The 27,209-nt window shown below is 36.3% G+C and overlaps 1 protein-coding gene across 1 annotated transcript in view; it reads right to left on the reverse strand.

Moving 5' to 3' along the window:
- UNC13C (unc-13 homolog C) overlaps window positions 1–27,209 on the reverse strand; it is a 523,285-nt gene that overhangs the window by 201,132 nt on the left and 294,944 nt on the right. Inside the window, exons 14-16 of the mRNA XM_059700746.1 lie at window positions 19,869–19,937; window positions 18,427–18,516; window positions 16,173–16,301 (exon numbers count right to left, since the gene is read on the reverse strand). Coding sequence (XP_059556729.1) covers window positions 16,173–16,301; window positions 18,427–18,516; window positions 19,869–19,937 — 288 coding nt within the window. The remainder of the gene's footprint in view (window positions 1–16,172; window positions 16,302–18,426; window positions 18,517–19,868; window positions 19,938–27,209) is intronic.

A 27,209-nucleotide genomic window follows, 5' to 3' on the forward strand; every position in this document is an offset into this window, starting at 1 on the left:
TTTAACAATTCATTGGGTAAGCATAAAATTTGTGGTGCATTTAAAAAATTGTATTGCTTCTTATTAATGTCTGAATCATTAGTTACGAGTTTAGTGTTGCTTAGGGAACAGTGATCTAAATAGTCAATTACTAATTTAGTTATAAGTGTGGCTGTTACTGTATATTGCAATTAGCAAGTAAAGAAAGAAAAAAGCTTCAGAAAAGGCAATATTTTGTTGAGTTAGGAAAGTCTGCAAATTAACCCTACACCAAATAATTGCAGTCCAAAACTACCAACATTAAAATAAAAATGTAATACCCTACCATTTAAATGGTGGACACCAATACTCAAAACTCAACTTTTTTCTGGCTTATTAAAGCACAAATCCTTTAAAGCACAAAATCCTTTAAAGCACAAAATCTATTTCTGTAATTTACTTTTGGATATAAAAATACAAAGATGTTCAATTGTATCAATTGTGGTGACTAGAAAAAATTTATTGTTTTTTCTTCATTTTTAGTGCTGGGATTTCTTATAAGGTATATTTAAACAAATCATTCCTTCATGGAACATATGATTCTAATGGTTCTTCCTATATTAATAAACAAACTGAAATAAATCTATAGTTGTTTAACACAATAAGGCTATATGACTTATTCATTCTCTGGACTTTATGAAATAGACTCTTCAGCTTTAATAATAATCAAAGGGATAATACTAAAACTCAATACTTAAAAGTACCTGTTCTGTTTCAGTTACTAAAACAGAAGCTTTGCAGCATACCATAGACACATCACAACTGCTCATTTAATTATTGACCTAGATCTACTATGTGCAACAAAAGGCCAAATATCCTTTGCTGAGTGAATTATCTGAATTTGGTGCAAATTCTAGGCCTACAAAGGCACTCATTAAGTAGTTATTAGAAAATAAACATGAATTAGATACATCACCATATTATGGGGCAGGGAGAGAAACTGAAGCTGAGAAAAGATAAATACTAACTGATTAGATCACCCTGCTTATTCACTTTTAAAATCCAATTTTGTCAGAAGTGAAAATACAAAGCACCAAGAGTCACCTCAGAAAGGTGAGATCATTAATTTGATTATAGGAAAGAGATGTGATATTTAAGAAGGCACCAAAAAAATGGATGGGGTAAGAAAACATGTCTTGATTTCCATGAAAGCAGAAAGGCCCTTTCTTAGGTCTGTGAACAATCCATTCTGTAGATGACGTTGTTCTTAACTGGAAAGTAGTGGTGCCCCAGTGCCATCTGTGGCTTCGGAGGGGTCCACCAATATAAAGCAAAATGAAACACAGGGCTAGGACTAGGTTAAGACAAGTGAGATGCCATGAGTGTAAATTTAAGGGACAACTCTACACTTGCACATTTCAAGGAGTCTTATCCTAGGGCCGTGGTCGGCAAACTGCAGCTCGCGAGCCACATGTGGCTCTTTGGCCCCTTCAGTGTGACTCTTCCTAAGCCTTAGGAGTACCCTAATTAAGTTAAATACAATGTACCTACCTATATAGTTTAAGTTTAAAAAATTTGGCTCTCAAAAGAAATTTCAATCGTTGTACTGTTGATATTTGGCTCTGTTGACTAATGAGTTTGCTGACCATTGTTAGGGGATCCTGGTCCTTAGCCAGCTGTAGCATTGTAACACAGCATGAATTTCAACAGTTGCTTTGAGTTCCAGAGATGCTTTTTTTTTCCTAATATGGTAGCCACCAGGTTAATGTGGCTAGTGAAACTTAAATAGAAATTAAATAAAATTGGTTCCTCAATTGTTTTAGCCGCAACAGCTATAATTTGTTGAATTGTTTGCTTTTTTAACTCCAGAAACTTTTAAATATTGTATTTATATTGAATTGATTTGTTGCATCAGTATTTGTTGAATAGATACCATCCATATACAAGGCATTGTGTGTAGGTGAGGGAGGAGGAAAAAAGAGATTCTCAGACATGCATGAGACTCAGTCTTTCCTTTAAAGGGCCTGCTGTGTAATAGGTGATCTAAGACTTGCAAAAAATAATAAAAGGAAGTGGAACAAGTTAGGAGTTAAAAATAGAAATTATTTACTACTAGATCTGTCAAGAAATTTTTATTAAAAATATGGCATTGAAATTGAGCCGTTAGGGATAGGTAGGGTTAGGAAATGTGAATATAGTAGCTGGAGATCTATACAAAAAATCACAAGACAGGAGAAAAATGTGAGCCATATATGGGAGGAACTCTGGTTCGCTTAGAATATAAGGTGTGTGGGAATTGTTATACTTTTTATTTTCTTGGTAACTTCTGTTCTGATAACTATTTTTAAAATATGTTTTTTATTGATTATTAGAGAGAGGGAAAGGGAGAGGGATAGAGAGATAGAAACATTGATGAGATAAGAACATCATTGATTGGCTGCGTCCTGCACACCCTCTTCTGAGGATGGAGTCTGCAACCTGCGCATGTACCCTGACCAGGAATCGAACAGATGACCTCTTGGTTCATGGGTCAACACTCAACCACTGAGCAACAGTGGCCAGGCTGTTCTGATAACCTTTAAGAAAAAGTTTTAATATAAATAGGCTTTTAATATAAATAGATTTAAATGAATAATTTTCATGTCATTAACAGCTGATCTTATGCATAATTAAATTCCATGAATTCTAAGGCCACTTTAAACTCCTTGAGGTTGATGGCATACAGCCAGTTTTCACATGAGAAGATAGCAGTGCTAGATCCCAATAATTCCTGATCTAACTGGGTTTTGAGAATAGCATCCTGCTTTGTTTTATGGAGACGTTAGTGGATTGCAGGCCTGAGATGACTGGATGTATTGTATACATACAATCAAGAGCTGTCCAAATATGCTTTACAGAAAGATTAGCCATTTTTTTTTTTTTAGAAAAATGAAGAATAACATCTTCTTTGGATTTTTCTGTAAAGTACCTTTGAGAGCTCAAGCACATTGCCACAAAGAAACACCATCTGTTTTCAAGATGGTGTTAAATAGAACTATCACTGAGAGGTTTCTACTTCTCATCAATGTCAGACCTGTTCCTCCTAGCAAGCTGGAATTACAATTACTGCCAGTATCCTGGCTCAAACAGTCATTTTCAAAACAATTGAAAGATAATATTTGTAATGCTAGTACACAAACCTCTTAGAACCAAGAAATCAAAAACCACAAAAAGTATATTTACCAGTATGGATGTGTCTGTGTGCACATTAATAGAATATAATAAAATGTCTTCAGACAAGAATGCCTTTTATCCCACGGATTTGACTTTGGACTAGAAAATGAATCTAAGACAAAATACAAAGCAGGATTAAAATCCACACTGCAAAGCCAGAGGGGAAATCTGGAAGGACTACACATAAGTACTCTAAGCTGCCAGCTTCTTTATTATGTTTTGCCATGTTATAAAATAGAAACTGTTGTATAACATGTAGAAAATACATCAATAAAATTATATGTAGATGAAACATCAATCATTAATTCTTAATGATAGATAATCATGATCATAAGATGATTTTAAAATAAAAATAAGGAAAAAATAAAATAAAATAAAAATAAGGTCTTTGCACCTGAACAAGAGATTCTTGATTTTAAAGAGAGCCATTAATAAAATTAGAAAATAAGTGAACACACGTAGGCATTGTCCCAAATTGCTTTCCCTCTATGGAACAACTAAACAAATTCTCCTAGAACACTTTTACTTAAAGTTCTGCAAAGATCAAAAATGTTAACATAATTCTAAATATCTTTTAAAATGTGGAATTGGAACAGATATATATTTTTATTTCCTTATAAAAGCCTGTGAAATTTTTACAACAGAATAAGATGGGCAGATCAAGGACTGAACCTTTAGGAAGACAGTAACTGAAGAAGTTCTAAAGAATGTTCCTACTATGTTCACAAAGACAGGGCTGCTTCTGGGGGTTTCAAGGTGATGGGGTAGAGCACAGGTGGGGAGTCTAAGAAATCTATCACAAGAGAACTGACCAGAAAGACTCAGCCTCCTTTACTATAAAGCTAAGTCTCCCAGGACACATAGCTGACATATGTAAAATTGTAAATCAACTGGACTTCCGTGCTAGCCCAAATTCCTAAGGAGTACAAAGGACATCTTGCAAACATAAAGAAATAAAATTGTGCAAATAAAAAGGAAAGACTACTTCAGTGTAGGGCCTGTGGGCAGTAACACGAGACTTATCCTTCCCCAAGGAACTATGAAGATGATGGGAGACTTCCAGCAGATGAGGTGACTTAGCCCCTGTAGGTCAGCTGGCCAGAGGGGAAGAAAGCAGAGAAAACAATCCCAGCAAAGTCACCGCATCCAGTGAAATCAGGATCAGAGTGGAGACAGGACAGGACTGCAAGGACCACTAAAACAGCCCAGGTTCTGGCTAGCTCTGCAGCTCTGACAGGGACTAGTTTAACTTTCCAGGTGAGGTCTCCTCTGCTGGGCAAGACGAAAGGACTGTCACAATTAGGATGATTGTGGGGCTGCACCATCTCAGAAGTTAGAATTTTTTTGTAATTCAATGAGAACTACTGTTCCAGACACAGTGCTAGAGTCAGCATCAAATATGGAAATGCAGTAGCCAGCCTAGGAGTTATGACCCCCTTGGATTGTTCTTACGTCCCGCCAAAAGTCCTTCTAGCATGCTACAATTAGACTCCTTCATGGTTTCCTAGTTCACACACTCATGATCAGTGAGAACCAATCACTAGATAAGTGTGTTGCCAGCACTTTCTCTATGCAAATCACAGTGAATAAGGTCCATTAAGTCATTTAATGAGGAACACGGTAAGTATAATCAGTGCCATATGACACTGCTGGTGCTCTGAGGTGAACCTGAGATAGGATACCTCTCTTTGCCATAAAGTTCTTTGACTTTTTATTTATATTCATATGAGTTTGTTCCCATAAAAATTATTATTAAACTAAATTATTCCTGTTCCTCACTAAAAGTACTGACTGTCATCAGCTCAATCAAACTGCAAAAGCATATGCCACTCAAAAAAAAAAACAAAACAAGAGGAATTGAATTTAAATATGAACAAAATGTCATTAAACCCCAGCAGGCTCCCTACCCTTAAGAAAAATAAACATTGAACTGGGGCCCTGCTCAAATACCAAGAAGGCCAGGCTTGCATAGAAGCTGATGCTTTCCCATCTCACAGCAGCCCTGAATGTAATTACTTACAAATACAATACAATTTTTATCTCAAAAACTGAACTGTTTTCATGCAATTTAATTTTTTTTTTTTTGCATTTCAGGTCAGTTTTATGCATAAATGCTTGAGTAGCCACCTAATTCACCTGGGTCCAGAACATCACATAATTGAAAACATGTCATGGTTTGTAATCTTTAAATATCAAGTACACATATTTAGTTTTCTCTCATGGATCCCATTTCATTTTCTTTCATATTGCATCAGCTAAGCAAAAAAACTGTTTTCTCATATTTTTGTTCTCTAGTGAGATGTAAAGGTCAAGCCGGAGTTCCTAATCAGCATTAAAGAACAAGAGTATCTACACTGAATTGCCCTAACTTCAGCCCAAATGAAAGAAACATGAATTTTTAATTTTGCTTGGACAGAATGTTTGCTTTTGTTGGACATTTGAATAAACTGAATATATCATAATTTTTCTTTCTACACACACCTACAGTTGTCCAGAATCCCCCAAACTGAAAGACATTCTTGAAGAAATAAGACTTTAATCTTTCCATATGCATTATTCTTACTCAACATACATTGATGACCTAGAGCACATTTTTGTAAATAAATTATTATAGCAAGAACATGTCAAGTTCTATTACAAAATATAGCTCAGCCAGATTACCCAAATAGCCTTTTAGCTGCTCTTCTTGCTTCTAGTCTTACCCCTCCAATTAATTCTCTGTTCTGCAGCCAGACCCATCTGTATAAAACACAAATCTGATCATGCCATGCTTTGACTTAAAATTTTCAGTGGATTTACGTTTCCTGCAGAATAAATTCAAACACCTTAACATCTACTTTTCTCTTCAGCCTCATCTATCACCAGTGAAAGGAAACTATCTGTGGTCCCTGTTACTTTCACTGTTATTGATATCAAATAATTTGTGACATTACTCACACCTTAAGCCTCATGATCAGCTCAGCACTGTGGTTGGTCTGTCACAGTTGCTCCAGCCTTCAGTTCTGAGAGGGGTCAAACCCTCATACATCTCTGAGGTTTTGCATATGTGGAACACTCCTTCATTTGTAAAACTCTTCTGCCTTTTGTCCCTCACCATCCTTCTTTTTCCTAATATCCCCTGTGTGCTTAACTCTTACTTATCCTTTACATCATCTTAGAAGTCACTTCTTCCCAAAAGCCTTCCCTGATTCCTCACCCCCCCACCCCCCGGGCATTACATGAGCCTCCTATGTGCTCACACAACACCCCATCTTTTCTCTCTCAGAGCACTTTCCACACTGTGTTGTACTCGCCCCTTTACTTGTCTGAGTTATGCAGTAGATTAGTGATTTTCAGACATGAGTGCGATCAGAATCGCCTGTAGGGCTTGCTGAAACACAGTTTGCTGGATCCTACCCTCAGAGTTTCTGATTCAGTAATTGCTGGGGCTGAGGGAGCCTCAGATCTGCATTTCTATCAAGTTCCCAGATGATGCTGATGCTACAATCCATGACTACACATCGTGAACTCTTTAGTAGAAAATAATCTTTGAAAGCAAAGATTTGAATTATTTACTCTAGTTTACCTAGCATCTAGCTTAATGCCATATCTGCAATAGCAGATACACAAGTACTTATTACAGATTGGTGAATTTGGGGGGCTTAAAGTCACCCTATCTGTGGAGATAATAGTGTAGTAAGGAAAATTTATCCTTGGTGCTTCCCTAGCTCAGTATTGACTATTTCCTAGTCCACTACATTTTCACATGATTAAATGTTGAACATTTAAATTGATTAAGAAAAGAATCTAGATTGCATATTGATTAAATACAGAATCCCCTTAGGCCTTTTAAAAACAAAAACAACTTTAGAAAACACCATAATTAGCATAGTGAGGCCTACATGGCTTTTTATAATAATCAAGGAAAGACAAACATTATTTTTTTAAAAAAGGAAGAATGAATTTTGCAAGAAAATGCTATGCCAAGAACAAGGGTAATTTATATGTTAACCACAGAACAGTCTACTAAAAGGATGAAAGCATTTGTATTCCTTTGTAGTCTGTTAGCTTGTATTCCCACCTCCACCTGCCATCTTAGTAATTATCTAAGTCACTCTCTCCTAAAAAGTTTACACCTGCACTTTATCTATTTTTATAGCTTTAGAGCCTTAAAGTATTTTTAAATATAGAAGCTTGATAAAACCTCTTAATTTCTGCTTTATCTTTTAAAAAATATTTATTAGTGTACAAAAGCTATGTGAAAATATGTAGTAATAAATATTAACCTTTTTTTTTTCTTTAGGATTTCAGGTATGGAGGTTAAAATGGAAAAAAAATAATTTTATTACTAAAGCTGAGATTGACAACTATTTTCAAATTTATCATTTCATGAAAACAATTTATAAACAGACCTTTTACGTACTGTAAGAAAACAAGAGTCTTTATACGGTTCTCTAGGCTGTATTTCAGAAAGAAAAGGGAAACAGCAAAAAAGTGTTATTAGTTGATTTAATTCTACACTATAATCCATTCTTAGCTTTTATTTCTAAACTTGCAGTAAAATATTCTTCAAGATAATGCTTCCATCTTATTTTACATCAAAATAAAAAAGACTTTTAGTGAATAAGTAGTAATATTTATTTGTCCTGGAGCTTTGGCCTGAGTGACAGGCTTGGAGTTTGTCACACTTGTAGAAGCCTACAGAATGCTCTCAGGAACCAGGCCAGGGGTCCACCTTTTGCTCTCTGGCCTCATTCCTTCTCACTAGGCTCTCAGAAAGCAGCTTATGCACTTGCTAGAACCTGCTATTTGTAGTTGTCACCCAGGGGACACCTTCAGATCACCTAGTTTGGAGGCCAGCAGGGCTTATGAACGTGGTCCCACAGGACTGTATGTTATTTTCATACTTTAAAAGCTTCTGTCTGAGAGTGTGGCTTCCAATCAGCCTGAATCTAGTTGCTGAGTGAGAGTCCCACCTTTGGAGCACTCACAATCCATTTTTTAAAATATTTTTAATTGATTTTTAGAGAGAGAGGAAGGGAGAGGGAAAGAGAGAAACATCTACGTGAGAGTGGAACATTGATTGGCTGTCTACTGCATGCCCCCACCAGGGATTGAGTAAGCAACCCGAGCATGTGCCCTGACTGGAAATTAAACCAGCAATCTTTTGGTGCCCAGGATGATGCCCAACCAACTGACCCACACCAATCAGGACAATTGATATGTCTTGTCACACCCTCAACAACTGGAAAAAATTAAACATAAAATAGGCTGCTTGGACAATCACAAATGTTTGAGAGATAACCAAAAGCTGTCTAGGCTTGAGAGACAACTTAGGTAGCATAGTTGCATGATGAGGTAGAGAACAAACTGATGCTTGTTAGATGAAAGGGACATTGCGGTGATGGGTATAAAAGGTGAAGGGATTAAGAAGTAAAAGTTGCCCTGACTGGTTTGGCTCAGTGGATAGAGCATCAGCCTGCAGACTCAAGGGTCCCAGGTTTGATTCCGGTCAAGGGTATGTACCTTGGTTGCAGGCACATACCCAGTAGGGAGTGTGCAGGAGGCAGCTGAATTGATGTTTCTCTCTCATCGATGTTTCTAACTCTCTCTCTCTCCCTTCCTCTCTGTAAAAAAATCAATAAAAAATATAAAAAAAGAAGTAAAAGTTGCCAGTTATAAAAATAGTCATGGAATTTAAAGTACAGAATAGGGAATATAGTTAATAATCCTATATAATAAAAGGGTAATATGCAAATTGACTCTAACAACAGAATGACTGGAATGACCAGTTGCTATAATGTGCACTGACCACCAGGGGGCAGATGCTCAACACAGGAGCTGCCCCCTGGTGGTCAGTGTGCTTCCATACGGGGAGCACTGCTCAGCCAGAAGCCGGCTCATGGCTGGCCAGCACAGTGGCAGTGGTGGGAGCCTCTTCCGCCTCCATGGCAATGCTAAGGATGTCCAACTAACGGCTTAGGCCTGCTCCCTATGTGCAGTGGGCCTACGCCGGCAGGTGGACATTCTCCAAGGGCTCCTAGGCTGCCAGAGGGATGTCTGACTGCCAGCTTAGACCCGATCCCCTGGAGAGCAGGCCTAAGCAATCAGTTGGACATCCCCAAAGGGTCCTGGACTGCGAGAGGGTACAGGTCAGGCTGAGGCCACCCCCCACCCAGTGCACAAATTTTCATGCACCGGGCCTCTAGTATTGTAATAACTATGTATGGTGCCAGATGGATACTTAGACTTATTGGATAATCATTTCATAAGGTGCATAAATATGTAATCACTATGTTGTATACCTGAAACTAACATGATGTTGTATGTCAACTGTAACTAAAAATAAATTTTAAAAATGAGGTTTTTGTATCCAAGTTCCATTAAGTAAGCAAACATTTATTGATCGCTGCTACTGTATGAGAAGCACACTGTTTTGTGCTATAAATTCACAAGTAAGACAAATAGAGTTTTTGTTCTCATTAAACTCAGTGTTCTTGTAGGAATCACACAAGTGAAAGGGCATTTTAACTCATGAAAAAGTAGAGGGTGTTTTTGACCACATGACACGAGATGGCAAGTTTATTCTATTTTTAATAGAAATGGGAGAGCAGAGAAAAGGAGGGCACGCTCCTGTTCTTTAAGATTATAGACTGGAAGTTGCACACATCACTTCCACCACAAACCTATTCATTGCACTATTTTTTGTAAAAACGAGACACTGGGGTTGATATGCAGATTGTGGTATAATAATGTGATAGGTAGCTGTAAAACTTCAGTAAAATGTACCAAAAAGGAACATTGAGCTTTAAAACATTTCAGAACTACCAAATAACATTTAGGCAGTCTGGTTCTGGAGTTAGCACATGTAACCATACCACTGTACTACTTGCCTTTATGAGGTAGTATATGAGAAATTGATGGAGATACAGACAGTACCACAAATAGATAATAGATATATAATAAATATACATAAAGATGAACCAGAAAGCTAATATCAAATTCATAATAGAGATTTCCTCAGAGGTAAGAGACAGGGGAATTTTATTTGGGAGGGAAACAAAGAGACTTCAAGCAAAAATATGAAATTTTCCATGGATGGATGGATGGGTAGGTAAGTCAAAAGATGGATGGATGGTGGTCAGACAGACAAACAGATAGATATTCAGTGCTATTAATGCTAGGTACTAGCATAGGTTCTGAGGACAACTTAGGGAACAAATTAGTGGTTTTTTTTAAATAAAAATACTATACTTGAGACCTGTTTTGTTTTATCCTCCCCTGGAAGATTATCCATATAAAAAGAAAATCTATAGGTTGCTTTAGGAACATGAAATAACACCAGGGAAATTAGTTGGGTGATCTTAATTAATAGTGATTATTCCAAGCTAGAACATATCCATTTTATTGTCTATACAAAGAGACCTTTTATTTGTGGGATGGGTAGGAAAGACTTGTTAAAGCTCATAAAACAACTTTTAAAAAGAAAAATAGATCAATTTCATTATATAATTATATGCTATGGCAGACAAAGATAAAGAAAGATGACAGGTTGCGAGAAATCTCTGCCATGCCAAAAGTTGACAAATGACTAACAAATGCCAAATATCAACCAGAAAAAAACAACACACAGACAGAGATTCTAGTTTTTCAAAATTGGCATAAGAAAAGGCATTTTATAAAATGGTCACTCAAAAAGCTAAAAAGCTTATGGGAAGATTATTAGAAGTCATTATTATTTAACAAATATAACTGACAACACTGGTCTAACTTATAGTCTGATCTCTTAGGTTATCTTTATGCAAGAGATCAGTCATGTATGTCCACATCGCCACATTTGAAGGTAAATGTTCCCCATGAGTGAGCAGCCAGCCTTTAGAGACCGCGTTCCTATCCTGTTCTTCTAACTGTGTTTTCTGTCAAAAGTAATTTTCATTTTTATTCCAAACACTATTTTCATCGGGCTCTTCAAAACCCCTTTGGAGAAAGTATGCTTCTCCATTTAAATAATCAGAATTATACTGTGCCTAACAACCCTGAAATTCTTATTTTTGGGCTTCAGGCATTAAATCATCTAGAGAAAACTCAGATAAAACAGAAGTAGCATGAATATTAAAAATATGTCTTAATGAAGAAAGTGAGATGTGAAGAGGCTACGTAGCTCATCCAATGCCACAGAACTAATAAGCAGTAGAGTTGGAATTTAAACTTTTGGTCAGAGATCAAGTTCTAGACCACAGGTTTGCAAGTGGAGTTGTTGAAGGATACTAAATAACTAAGCAACATAAAGCTACTTTTATAAAATTTATTTTTTATGAATTATTTTATCAACCCTATTCTGTGTCAGGCACATAACTGAACATTGGGGCTACGAAGCTGAAACTCACGGCCTACTTGGAAAGGTAGGTAAAACAGATATTACTTTATGCACCTCATAAATTCAGCATGAGCGCACTGGTGGTGATATATCAGTGTATTGTGGGCACTGAGAGCAGGAACACCTAATTCAGGTAGGAGAGGTCCTAAAGGCTTTCTGACCGAACAGTTCAGATGAGCTAGAGTTAGCCATGAGGAGGCTTGAGGAGGCGAAGCAACTTAAAAGGCATCCAAAGACAACGTAGACAAAGGCATCAGCAAGTTTAATATGCTGAATCATAGAATATAAAGTGGAGACGAGGTTGAAATGAGAAAAGATAGTCAGAGCTCAGCTCCTGGAGGGCTTTTGGATACGGCAAAGTTTGGACTTAGTCCCATGAATGAATGGGATTATAGAGCTATAGATAGGAGAGCCATATAAACATAAATAAACAGTAAATAGTTCAGGTGGCAGATTGGAAATAGATTTAAAGGTCTATTAGTCAAAATAAGCCAAGTTGTGCTGTGGTAATAAATCTCTAAATTTCAGTGAGTTAATGCGATAATGGATTATTTCTTAAATATCCAAAGACTAGAACTGGCTGGCTATCCTTCCTCCATCTGGGAGCTATACCATCTGGAATGTGTGTCCTTCCAGGTTACTGAAGCAGAAGAGACCTGAAGGATATTGCAGCATGTGTTTACAGGTTGGGACTAGATGAGGCTTTCATCATTTCCTCTCAGAGAGCACATTCTTGCTGCTCTGTTGAGAGTCCAGCACAGGATAGAGTACTTCTTTCAGTCTTGTTTGTAATAGGCCCAAGATACTTGTATGCTCTCATTGTTTGAGAAAAATTGTTTACTCCTTTATTCACTTCACTCAATAAATGCCTTTTAAAAAATATGTTTTCATCAATTTTTAGAGAGAGAGGAGGGGAAGAAGGAGAGAGGGAGAAATATCAATGTGAGAAATAGCGATTGGTTGCTTCTTGTACACACCTTGACTGGGGATTGAATCCACAACCTGGGCATGTGCCCTGACCAGGGATCAATATGGTGACCTTTCGGTGCACTGGATGGCGCTCAATCAATTGATCAATTGAGCCACACCGGCCAGGGCTCAATAAATGCTTTTTTGAGCATCTGCTGTGATCCAGGCACTGCCATAACACCAGGGATACAACATTGTTTGTGTTACTTTCCTGTGGGTAAGCTCTTATTTGGCTCTACACTCACAGGATGATATGTGCAAAGGATAGAGTAATAGAGTAAGTGGGGTGGAAGGTGCAATATGGGCCAGATCCTGTATCTCATAGGCCATTTTAAGGAATTTAAATTTGACTAAAATGAAGGTACTTTAGAATATTCTGTGCAAAAGAGTGGCATGGTCTGACTTAATTTTTTAAAAGGATCATTCTTGCTGCTCTATTGAGAACAGACATAAGGTGGTAGGGTGGAAACATTGAGATCTATTGGGAAATTATATAGTAATCCAAGTGAGTGATGATGGTGGCTCAGACCAGGGTGGACACATGGAGCTGGTGAAAAGTGGTCAGACTTGGGACGTATCATGAAGATGTCTAATTTTGTGAAGGTATTTAACTTTGAAGATACCATCATCAGAATTTGAGGGCAATTACTTGTGTGACTTAAGTTCCCAGGACAACAAAGCTGCAGTCAACTGAGGAGAGATGAACCTTAATTATTGAAATTGTGCTGAGATGGTTTCAGAAAGGCTTTAGAAAGTATTAGTTTCCTAAACTATTCAGATCTAATGGGTGTTCCTTTAAAATTTGAAATAATAACAATGTTTACAAGAAAAGTATTTTTATTAGAATTAATGCTTAGCTGCAAACATTCCACACAACTGACCATCTATCCTATATAATAAAGAAGTAATATGCAAATTAACCCTCACATCCTCACAAGATGGCTGCCTATGACCAGGCTGGCAGGGAGTTAGTGAGGGACCACCAAACGACTGAACAAGCAGGCTGCATGGGGTGACCAGGCCGGCAGGGGGGGTTAGTAAGGTACGACCAAATAACTGAACAGCAGGCTGTGTGGGGCCACCAGGCCAGCGGGGGGGGGGGGGCAGTTGGGGGCGATCTGGTGGCACGCAGAGGCATTAGGGGCGACCAGACCAGTGGAGGGGGGGGAATTAGGAGTGACCAGGCTGGCAGGGAGGGGGCAGTTGGGGGCGATCTGGCTGGCACACAGAGGTGGTGAGGGGTGATCAGGCTGGCAGGGAGGGAAATTAGGGGTGACCAGGCAGGCAGGCAGGTGAGCGATTAGGAGCCAGCGGTCCAGGATTGTGGGGATCGGGCCTAAACCGGCACTCGGAAATCCCCTGTTGGGTCCAAGATTGGAGAGGGTGCAGGCTGGACTGAGGGGACCTCCCACCCCCCGTGCATATGGCTAATATGCAAAGTGTCCCCTCAGGAGTTCAACCAGGAGACTGGGAGTTTGATTGCTCGCTATGATGTGACCACCAGGAGGAGGTGTGGAATGAAGGAAGTCCCCAGCCAGCAGCCTGCAGCTAGGGAAGGAAGGCCCAGCCGGCACCTGGAAGACCTCAGTTGGCCCTGATCACCGGCCAGGCCTAGAGACCCTATAGGTACATGAATTTTGTGCACCAGGCCTTGATTTTATATGAAATCTATAGATATTTCTACTTACAATGAAAACAAGTTGGTTAATAAATTGCGGATCTTTTTTGAAAGCCAAGTCAGCAAACAGTGCGGTATATTAGATTCATTTTGATATAGCAGTTTATTGACTCTTTGTTAGGGGCATGTTTGCTTTATGGGAACTCCCCTATTTCTATAACTCTCATACAAATAAGACTGTTTATTGTTATTAATTATGATTATATTAGAAAGACACTAAATAAGGTATGCCACTTTACCTTGATTTGATTCATTCGCTGGGTGCAATTTAGTAGAATGAGGTCATATTTAAGTTTGATTATAATGAAGGCAGAGAATGGAAGAAGAACATTTTAGGCATATAGAACAGGAAACATAAATGCATGGATATGAACTTATGGTAATAATAGACTTTAGGGCCCATGAAAGGGATCAGTTTGAGTTTGGAGTTGCAAGGAGTAAGAAATTAGAATTAGTAAGGTCTGGTAAGGTTGATTATTAAGTTATATGTGGGTAACTTATAAGGTATAATAAAAGTTTCAATTTTATATTTTAGGTGAAATAAAGATAATGATGTGAAAATGTAAAAGAACAATTGAAAAATCCTCCAATGGAAGATGGAAAGTAGAAAACAGACAAAGGAAAGCCAGTAGAAAACTACCCAATGGGAGCATATAAGTGAAAGACAATTTAATCCCTAGAGATCTCAGAGAACCAAGTTTCTAAACTAGAGCTCATCTAGCATGAATGACAAACTAAAGTTATAAGCAATTAAGTGGTTATCTATTGTTTTGTTTATACACTGACAAATATCAGCTTTATTTTTCTCTTCTATTAGGCTAAGGAATCAATGACCCCAGAAAGATTGAAGGATCTTTTTATAGATACATCATAAAAAGCCTACCACTCAACTTCATACAACATATGCTTTCTAAAACTGCCCCACTCAATTAACCAGGAAGTTCACATATAATGTACAACTTTTATACCTAGTGGAAAAACTGCATTCTTTGGGGAAGTAGGCAATAGATATATGTTAAAAAGTGACCCTCTAACACTAGTTTTTTAGAAGCAATAGCAATGTATAAATCATAGCATGTGTTAGAAAACTTCAATGCAACCAAAAGACATCACATCTAAAGAAGGAAATAATATATGAAATATCATAATCAACAAACAATATTTAGAATATGTTTTAAAATTTTCTACAAGTTAATAGTAAAATATAAGCTAGTCAAAAGAAAAAACAGCAAAAGATTAATAGGTGATTCACAGAAAATAAATCTGAAGTGTTCATTGAGCATATATAGAAAGATGTTCAAAGACCAATATTAAAATAGTGTTCATCTCTTAAGGATGAGGAAGAGAGGGGAATGAAATTTGGAAGAACTGCAAAGTGAATTGCCATTTCTTGTGTAACATTTAATACCTTTAAATAATAAAAAGCAGAGTGAATATCGCTAAATATTAACATGTGGTTATCTAAGTGGTAAATATATGCATGTTTGACTTACTCTTTGTATTTCCTTTTAAATTTATAAAATATTTCTTAATAATAAATTTACAAAATATGTATGATAATTGTACCATTGAATTCTATAAAAATTTCTCCATCTATGATTTTTATGAGAAAGCGTAATAAGGGAGGCAGTATGAACTAAGGGAAAAACATATGAGGAGGAGTTAGAATTCTAAATCTAGTCCCAAATCTGCCAATTGCCCACTGAGGGACCCTGAGTAAATCACTTAATTCTTCTAAAACTGACTTCTCACCTGAAAACTTGAACAATAAAGTTTGCTGCTTAAGGCATTCCTTCTGGATCAGTACCTTTACTACATAAAGTTATTGTAAGAAGTGAATTATTTCATGTATATAAAAAGTGATGTTCAAATATAAAGAAAAAATATGAAAATTCTTAAAACCTCTAGGTAATTAAAATGAACATACTTTCCCATTTATTGTCATTCTGAACTTATGGAAACAGACATTGAAACAGAAAGACACACATCTCTTCTTACCGGGTCTATTAGCTGGGAATAGAGTTCGTGGCAATTATCAAAAATGTACTTGTACGTAGCATCCAGGCAAGCTCTGACACAGTCCTTTACCACCATGCTGGCCTTTGGGGGGTTTTGCAGCTCCAGAACCTGACAGAGAAATTGTTTTCTTAAATGGAAAAATGGAACATTGCAATCTAGTATAAATAACTCAAACCATTTCCATAAAGGCTTTTAGTGGATTTTTCTATGTTCAGGAAAAATGTGGTCATAGAAATGTTACAAATGAGTAAATATCCCCTTTATCTAATGTGACAACTCATTGAAAATGTTCATAGTTGTAAATATTCAAATAAAAACACTAGATGTGACCAATCACATTATTTATTTATTTATTTATTTCAATCATTTGACAAATATTTATCACCTATTATATGCCAGATAATGGTTATATTGCAATGAACAACAGAAACAAAAATTCCTTTCAGCCCTAACTGGTTTGCTCAGTGGATAGAGCGTTGGCCTGCAGACTACAGGGTCCCAGGTTCGATTCCAGCCAAGCGAACATGCCCGGGTTGCAGGCTCAATCCCCCCCAGTAGGGGATGTGCAGGAGGCAGCCAATCAATGATTCTTTCTCATCATTGATATTTCTATCTTTCCATATCTCTCCCTTCCTCTCTGAAATCAATTAAAAAATATTTTTTTAAAATCTCTTTCATTATAGAGCTAAATTTTAGTAGATAAAAAAATCAGTAAAATATATTACACTTGTGGTCTGGTGCATGAATTCTTGCACATTGAAAGAAAATTAATTAGAAAAAATATTTTAATATCACTCTTCACCCTTTCTCTATAATAGAAGTGTCAACCAAATTCATGATCGACAATGACAGATCAAAACACAAACATGCAATTGGCACCAGCGAGAGCTTTATATATATCATGCGTGTGAGTCAACTTAGCCTTTTATATATATAGAATAAACTTGCTTAATTAGACCTGCTTTCTGATTTAGCGAAACTTTCTCCAGCCCAGTGAAGCACCTCAACTTCTCTTTCAGGTAATTGTCAGCAACACAGCAGTAAATATCAACACAAAGCAGATTATTATTGTAGATCACCCAGGGAGAACAAAGGGCAAAATATTTAACTGTAGGAGTGTTTGACTATATTCTACACAGTGAGAAAACTTGAAGCTATTTTCAAGTTCCACCATTTCTTACTTCTTTTCAGTTGGGTCAAGTTTCTAAGCTTTTTAAATCTCCATTTTCTGGCTAATGAGAAGAAAAAGGATAAATGACCTTATCCTTTAAAAGGTTCCCTTATGCTGTCTTAAGGTGGGCTATAGAATAACAGAAAAGACCAGTGATGTGAATAGTGCTGTAATCCAGTCAAGAGAAGACAGTGCTTGGACTATTGTGGTAAGCTAAAAGCTGGCTGTTATAAAAAATCCTATTTGGGTTAATTTTGAAATGAACAGCAGGATTTGCTGTCATTATATGATTGATGTGAGAGAAAGAGAGGAGTCAGATCCCAAGGTTTTAGCCTGACTGGTTGTTCCACTGTTTTGCATATTACCCTTTTACTATATAGGACTATTTACAATATCCAAAATATTGAAGCAACCTATGTGTCCACAGATAGCTGAATGGATAAAGACGATGTCTCACACACACACACACACACACACACACACACACACACACACCCCACATGCACACACGTGTGCACTGAAATATTAGCCATAAAAAGAATAATATCTTGCAATTTTCAACAACATAGATGAAACTGGAGGGTATTATGCTAAGCGAAATAAGACAGAGAAAGACAAATACCATGATTTCACTTATGTGTGAAATCTAAAATAACAAAACAAATGATCAACCAAAACAAAACAGGAGCAGACTCATAGATAGAGAACCAACTAGTGGTTGCCAGAGGGATGCAGTGGGGAAATGGGTAAAATGGGTAAAGGGGATTAGGAGTACCAATGTCCAATTATAAAATAAATAAGTCACAGGGAAGTAATGAACAGTATAGAGAATATAATCAATAATGCTGTAGTGACTGTATGGTGACAGAAGGAAATTAGACTTATCATGGTGATCACTTCATAATGTTTACAAATATCTAACCACCAAGTTGTACACCAGAAACTATTATAACATTGTATATAAACTATATTTCAATCAAAATGAAAGGTAAAACCAGACTTTAACCAGAGAATAAATGCATTATATCTCACTAAGTCAGTGACAGAAATAAAATAAGGTACCTTCAGTCTAAAAAAGGTGATACTTGTTAGCAAGTCCACAGTTGATTTCAGGTCTTGCAGTCTTTCAGCATTGCCAGCAGGAAAGTTTTCCTGGTCAATTAGGAAACAGAAAATGGATAAATTATCAGCATTAATGTGAAACATCACAGAAAGTAAACAATTTGGAAATATACTCTTCTTAGTCTTAGGAAGCTATATCTTTTTATTTATTCCCATAATGCAATAAAAATATACAAAATGATATTATGAATGCAATATTATTCCTTGTTATTTAATAGCGTTGCTACTAAAAGAGAGGGAGACAGCATATATTTGAAAATATTTGTAATTTTCTCAATATAGGTAATTTTTTCAAAAATACTTTGGGAATATTTACATGTGCTACATTGACTTTTAATCACAAGGAAACTTTATTAACAAAAATTAGACTGTACTGCAAAGTCTCTCCTTGAAGTACTTTGGATTTTAACAAAAAGTTTCTATCAGTGAGATTTGGTGAGATATGTCAACAAAAATGGAGATGTTTTCAGATTAGCTTCTTAAATGGCTATCTGGAAAAATCATAGGTAACTTTTAGCTATTAGTGAACTGGAGCAGAGTTGGGGTGTCTGAATGACGGTGAATGAGTGAACTCAAGTCCCTGTTTACCCTCAAATATCTTTTCATTGCCTGGCGTGGCAGTTCTCTTCTCATAGTGTTGGCCCCAGTTCTAAGATAAAGGGTGAGTTTGAGCCTTTGGTATTATAATTTCTAGAAATATGCAATTCAGATGTCCATCAATAAGAGACTGAAAGTTGAATACAGGAGAAATACATGTGTGCAGGTATAAAAACATGTTTAGGGTAAATTGTTAAATAAAGAATGCAATCATTATTACTATTGTTTTTATGTGAATAACAATTGTAATTATTTTTTGTAACTAAAACTATGTGTATTTATATTCATTCATATATATATATATATTTGTGTATGTGTTTCACCTGGAGAGGCAGTATAGAATTGTTGACACTGAACTCTGCACAGCTTAAAGATTACATTGTACTGATCCAGAAGGAATGCCTTAAGCAGCAAGTATCTCAAAAGCTAGGAAAATATTAGCAGGATATCTCAGAAACAAGGAATGAGTTTTCAAGATGAGGACTGGGCCATATATCCACTCCATAAATTAGCTGATGGCCACTCAATCTGATGGTTATTGAAAGAATCATAAAATTAAGCTACACACACAGTATTGCTGTAGGCTTATGTGAGGCTAGGTACATGACCAAGGGACAAATGCTTGCTTATTTAGCAGACCCTTCTAATGTGACAGGAAATGAGATCTCATAATCAGGATTTTTTTTGCTTTTCCCTTACATAATGAATATCTTTTTACAGTATGACAAGAAATCATCTGAGCCAAGCACAATATTTTACTTTTAGTCAAATCATTTTGTACATACCCTATACTTTGACAGGTCAATCCTTAAAGAGTTGTGCAACTGGTCTAGTAGTTTTATGAATCTTTCCCTCTGTCCAAAGAAAACACAAAATAGGAGAATGGAAATAAATGGTCACTATCAGTTATTGTCCCCATTTCATAGAAATCAAGGTATAAAAATATCAATAACTTGTCCCAGATTATAGAGCTGGTATGTGACATAGCAGTGTCTCAAAATAAGGTCTCAAGTAAGTCACACTGGCTCTCTGTGATGAATGAGAAAGTATCCAGAGAATTATGTACTGTAGAAAGAGAGCAGGCAACTGAATTGTACTGATTCATGACAATATGAGTCAGAAAGAGAAAATATAACCCATCTCTCTACCCACACATACCAGCCCACCTCCCCAGAAATAAATTGTAGTGTGTGTATGTTTTTTTTTTTTTTAATATTTCTCCCACCTATGGAAGTGGGGACAGCTGCTGTTTTTTCAAAAACCATTTCAAAAAGCATTTTCCTTTTGGTAACATGTACAGACTTCACAATCTGAAAGGATCTATTGCTTTTAACTTATGTTTATGTTTTAGGCTTAAAAAAAGTATAAAATATCGGGCAACAACAACAAAACACTAATGCTTCCCCTTGATTCTGTGTTGGTATTGGACTGACCTCTTCATAGGGATTTGAAGATGATAAGAATAAGAAGTTTTGCTAATAAACATAAGGATAAAGTTGTGTGGATGAAAAACACTGAGTAAAACTATCAGTCTCATGCACGAACTTTATAGGTAGATAGTCCCACCATTCTGAGTCTCAAATTTCTAACCAAAAATTACAATAAAAAATATGTGGGGGTAGGAGTAAATTATAGTAAATGTCTCTGCCTACATTAATATTCTCTATATACTAAAATACATTTTGAAGATACTGGCAAAAGTGAAACATTTTTTTAGTGTTTTCACATACAAGGTGGATTTATGGGGTATAGAACTCTTATTCCCTTGAAATTACTGATCTTGATGAAGTGAGCTGAATATTAATTAAGTTGATGAATTGTTCCTAAGTTGAAATTTCCATTTTCTGAATAAAGTGAAAATTTATCAGGTTTACACATTCGTGAACACAGTTTGAATATTGCTTCTGTGTTAACCCTTATGGAGGCAGTAAAGCAATCTAATAAATGAACCTTGCTTTTCATAAGTTTGCCACTTGTTCAGTGGATAAGACTCTCCTATAAAACAACTGAAAAATACTGTTGAGTTGACGGTATAAAATTTTTCTTTTCCATTTCCATCATACCTTCCCAGGAAAGGACCTGGCTTATACTGTCCTTTATTAACCTTTTATTCTCCCCATACTAGTACATGTGAATCAGTGGCTCTCAATCAAAATTAAAAAAATAAAAGAGCTATTATAATAATCAGTTTAGTCCATAGTAAAGTTAATTATTCAATGATTATAAAAGAAAATGTGTTGATGTCATATTTCTGACCTCTTCAACTGACCTCTGTGATTGGTACAAATCATCAAGACAGCTGACGTGACCCTAGTCAACCATGCTCTGGCCCAAATCACTGGCCCTGCTATATACACTGGGACCAACCATTCTGGTTGTCTGCTCTATAGCCATTCTTCCACTCTTCCTTACTAATGGAATCGCATGAGTCAAATGTGTCCATTATAAGATGCCCACTTTCCCAGACCTCTTTGCCTCTAGGAATGGCCATGTAGCCTGGTTTAGGTCAGAGGGTGAACTCAGCCTCTTGTCAATGAATTCCTATTTGGAAAGATTCAAAAGCGTGCGTGGCAGGCAGTGCTTGCTGTATTACTGTTTGCCACGTAAGTCTTTGTTAGTTTTTTGTTTTTGTTCTTCCCCATTTGCCCTTTGTGTTTTCCTTTCCCCACCTTAAATGTAGACTAGATCCTAGAAGGTAAAGCAGTCATCTTGTGGCTACAAGATGAAAAGCTAAATAAATGGTAACAATAGTGTCTGGAGCAAGAAGCTAGCAGTCCCCACAGCTCACCCTTGCCATGTCTGCCCACCCTTTCAAAAAATTACAATTCTGAGCAGCTACAGTAGCCCTGGGTTTCTATTACCTCTGTCCTTAGGTTACATGGAGAAAAACATCTTATTTAGTTAAGTTTGTTTGAGTTTGTGTTTCACGATGCTGAACAAAACCCTGACTGTTACAGATCACACATGTGGTTCCTACCTAGGTCTTCAGTAACCAGCTGGAAAATTTTACATTCAAGATAAATAGAAAACTGTGGAGAACACTGCCAGGCTTGTCACAAAATCTCAAACAATATCAGATAACGTGAAATTAAAAGCGCACTGCTGATTAAATTTTTATAGAGATCCTTTAAACAGCAGGACAGCTTGAAATTTAATTTTAACTTCCATATTTCTATTCAACTTGAGTGCGATTACCTTTGCAGGAGCAGAGGAGGCCTGCCGCCTGCGCGGTGTGATTTGAAGAATAAAAGACTGGGTGATTAAAGACTGTTTCCCCTAAAGTGCATGCCACAGAGTCAGAAACTGCCATATTATTCAGCTCTTTGCTTTGGATAAGGACTCCATGTCTGGCACTTGGTAGGGATAAAATCAATAACAAGAATACTAAGTCTTATCAGTTATCAAAAGTGTAGATTTAACTAGCTGATAAGAAAAACTAGATCCAGATAGTAAATATTTTCAGCATTGTAGCCTTTGTCACAGCTATTAAATTCTGTGTTGTAGCATAGTAGCTCCCATAAGACAATATATAAACAAATGGGGCTGGGTTTTTTTTTCAATAAAATTTTGTGTATGGACATTGAAATTTGAATTTCATATCATTTTTATGTCCCACAAATAATAGTCTTCTTTTGATTGTTTTAACAATTTAAAAAATCTAAAATCCAATCTTAGCTCATGAGCCACACAAAATCAGTAGTTTTGGCCCTTGGGCAACGGGGAGATTTTGAGTAGGGGGAAGCTATTGCTACTGCACAAGTGCATTCTTAGCAAGTCTCCTTCGGATCCTGGAACTGTGGAAGGAAAAGCCCTTACAAGGAAGGGGTGTAAAAATCTCTGCAGCCTCCTGGGCTCTTCTCTCTTCCAGTCCTTTCTTCTCAGTGCCTCACCCAATGGCAGGGATGATTTAACTTGAAGATAAAGATACCTAAGCTTTGGGAGCACTCACTGGCCTCAGCTTTCTTGGGAGGAGCCCTGGTCAAGTGCTCACCTGATCTTAGATTTTTATAACATTTGCAAGAATAGGAGTAAAAATTATTCTGACCTGGACTGACAAATTGTGAAGACTTTTTTTTCTAGATGATACGAAAAGTAATCATTGAATAAGAAAAACAGAAACATTTCAAATAGAAGTAATACAGAGGCTATTTTGATCATTTTTGATAATTTAATGAATGTTAGAATTAATTGATTTGAAGTTAATATGGATACCAACAGAGATTCTATAACATTTTAAAATGCCACTACAATGTTGCTATCAAGGATAAACATCTTAATACATTAGTAAATGTCTTCGATTCAAAGAGCATTTAGGAAGTCCCTTCACAGGCAAACTTGAGATGTTATTCACTGACCAAGAGAGCTTAGTAGCTTCCCTCAGTTTGACTAAGCTTTACACAGGCTTCTGTTCTTGACTCTAGGTCCTGACCTCCCTTTTTTATTTTTAGAGTATTTTCTTTAGAAACTGTATAATTGCACATTTCTTCTCTACCCTTTTGAGATGTAAATCTTTTTAAATGATGCCTCTTACCAGTTTTATAAGCCGCTAATGTCTTTCTCAAGTACTTGGAAGCCATCCCTTTGAAATGTAAGTATTAGAAAGATAGCAACCCTGTCTCCCAGTCTTGGCAGGAGGGTAGGAGACTAATTTTGATGGATGTCAATTAGCAAACACAGAAGGCCTATCCACAGAAAGACTTTTACAAACTCAATATGCTGAACATATCCTATTGATCATCCTTCCCCCTAATATCTTTATGTACATTTTTTTCTATCTTATTCCAGCCCTTGTTTCAGGGGAGTTGAGCTCCAGCTTGCCTCTCTTCCCTATTGCAATAGCCTTAAATGAAGTCTTCCTTAACTGTTTAACTTCATTGGGTTCAATTTTTGATTTGACATCACACAAGAAAAAAAGTATAATAAATGTATTCTCAAGTTTGATAAGTCATTAAAAGGTATGTGGCATTATCAATGAATTATGAAAGTGAAAGAAACTTTTCTAAAGTATCAATTTTCAAAGTTTGATCAACTGTGCTAGAAAAGAGTGAATTATCTTTTTATCAATAAAAATAATATATTTCAGAATTTTCTTTCATACGCAGAAGTGATCTAGCATCTGCAGTCAAAAACTGTAAAAAAAAACTTTTATAGACATGTGTCAGGAAGTTAATTAATAAAAATATTATGTTGTTTTTCTGGAATTTGTAATATTTGTGGAATTTGTCTTATAATAACTTTTAATTCATTGTGATTCATTTTTATTAGAAATAAATATTAAATGTATATCAAATTTTTCATTGACAATTTTACATTCTTCTTAATGAGAGTCTTACGAAATAGTCTAAGGTTTAGGCAGCACAAAAACTAGAACTCATCACTTAGCAAGTCATAAAGAAATAATTTCATCCCAAATGTTTTCCACATTCATTCTCTACTTTGCCACATCATTTCATTTTCTCTAAACCATTGTCTATTAGATGCGGCATTACTTTGTCTTACCAGGGCTAGTGCATCAGCCTTCTCACTCATTTCCATTTAGTCCTTCTGTGTTCAATACCAGGAACTGGTTTACTCATTTCTCCTTTCTTCAGTGTGATTCCCTGTAGTTTTGAGACTAGAAAACTAAATGCTGTATTTCTCAGACTCCTTTGCAGCTAGGTTTCTACAATTATCTTAGTTTCTGCCTACTAGATGCATGGGAGCTACTACCTTTGGAAAGCAGACATTCCTGCTTCTTGGTTTACTTCTGCTGCTAAGTAAAGTCCTGGAGATATTTACTTCTCAGTCCCAGGTCACTAGCTCTGTGGTTTTATAAAGACTGTTGCATTGTAAATAGAAGCAGCCTTCTGCTTCATCTTTCTGACTGTAGGAAAGCTCATAGCTTCTCTTGCAAATCAGTTTCACTGTGATATTTTAAGAATTATTACAGAAGGATCCTCCTCCAGTCCTTCAGATGATAATTGTAAGCATCTAATTCTCTGTGCCAAAACCCTTTCAATTTAAAGTTGCTTGGATGGTTTCTATTACTACAACTGAACTCTCTGTCTTATACTCATTTTATCTTTCCCCTCTGTAATATTTCCTCTAAAGAGTGATCTAAGTAAAAGATTCTATCAAAGTATACCCTTTGCCTCAAGATGAAGTCCAAACATATTAGTGGGCAATTTAATATCAACCCCCAAACACGGCATTGTCTTATACTTCCACTTTTTATTCTATCTGCCATGCTCAGTAGGCAGGCTACCTTATACAAACTTCTTTCAGCTTATTTTGCATCTTTAATTCTCCTTTGCTTTCCTCAAATGTCTCCCATGCCTGATGTAGCATTTCTACTGCTTCGTGGACATCAGAAAATATTACTTATCCCTAAAGCCTTGCTCCCTTTCTACATTATTTTTTTTATGTTTTATAATAAAAATGTGAAAACAAGGGTAAAAGTTGGTGATGAACTAGAGGTTACTGTCTTATTTAGAGCTTTGTATCCTTTTCTTCATGTATCATTATAACATAGGCATTGCTCAATTATATGGACATTTCTTTAAAAACTTGACTTTAATGATTACATTATATTTTAGTGAATAAATGAACCCTAGTTCACACAACCATTCACCTCCGTCCTTCACTGAGGAAAACTATGACATTAGACTTTCACCTCAACTGTTTCACTAAGCAGTGATCTCCTAATTGCCAAGTCCAATAGGCTCATTTCTTTCCCCATGTTATTTGAACTTTTTTTGCAACACCTGACAATCTTATATACTCTCCTTTTCTCGAAATAGTTACATTGCCTTTCATAGTATCATGTTATTATCATTTTTGTTCAATTTCTTTAACCATTTTCCTCAGCAAAAGTTGCTTTGCCCATCCTCTACACCCCTGAAGATTCTGTCTGTTTCACTTAATTATTGAATATTTTCATCTAAACTATGACTTCAAATAACACCTGTATCCAAAAATGGTTTTCTTCCCTTGAGTATTTGTTTTTAAATCTTCATTAGTAAAATAGCTTTTCCCATTGGTTTAACTTTTGAAGACTCAAACTGTCTGAGTTACACCTTTGTGAAGGATAAAGTAGGTCCAATATAATGGTTACAAGTGATAGTATCAGCTTCAAAAGCCAGGTAAATAAGAACGCCAAACTTTAAAGTGCACGTAGGAGACACTTTACCTACATATAACCTTATTTTCAATAGGGAGAGAAAAGTATGGTTGCATTTGCATACCATCTCACCGATGTATCCAGATGTAGTTTGAGATTTTCTTTTGACACCTCCTCTACAATAAATCATTTGATTTACAAAATGAAGTTTGTTATAACCATATTGCCACTGAAACACTGAAATCAATTTGATTTTTCTTCTTTGGGTCAGCGTGAAGTGAAAAAGCATGCTACTTATTTCCCTCCAGGTAGCGTATATGTTGGATATTAATCATGTAAACACATCTTCTTTCTCAGTGGTAAAAGGTTCCGTGTTCCACAACGTTGGCTTATTCTGCACAATGTACCCAGGCAGAATATTAAAAGCAAAGCAATTTCATAACACTGAATGCTTTATGTTTCAGGTAAAATCCTGGGACAATCAGTGCTGTTACCAAAATGAGGTGTTTATAACAAAATTACTCTATGATCTGGTATTACTCATGATCATATTTTCTTGGGCTGGTTAGGGAATGTTCTGTGGTCTCAGCTGTTGCAAAAGTCAAACTGTATAACAAAAGTACCTGGTGGTGTACTGTTTAGACCAAGCATATCAAATTTAAAAGCTAACACAGGCAAACAAAGTTTAAGTTTATATGGGCCATGAAAAAAGCTCAAATTTTCATAGAAACAGGTTATTTCGATAGAGACATGCTGAATACAAAGGGCTGAAATAAAAATGAGTAATTGTTAGCATAAAATAATAGAACATTTTAATAAAAATTAATATTTTTTCTTGAACATTAACTTACCAGATACTGAATAACTGCACAAATTAATAAGTGTAACCCAAATAAACCTATTTTTCTTTTCTCCAAAAGTGAAATATATCCTGTTGCACACACCAAACAAGTCAGTTCAAGACTAATGACATGGCCATCAGCTGCTAAAATATTCACTGCTAGTATTAGTAGAGAGAAATGGTGCA

Source organism: Myotis daubentonii, chromosome 1 (assembly GCF_963259705.1).
Source record: "Myotis daubentonii chromosome 1, mMyoDau2.1, whole genome shotgun sequence".
NCBI classification, from domain to species: domain Eukaryota; kingdom Metazoa; phylum Chordata; class Mammalia; order Chiroptera; family Vespertilionidae; genus Myotis; species Myotis daubentonii.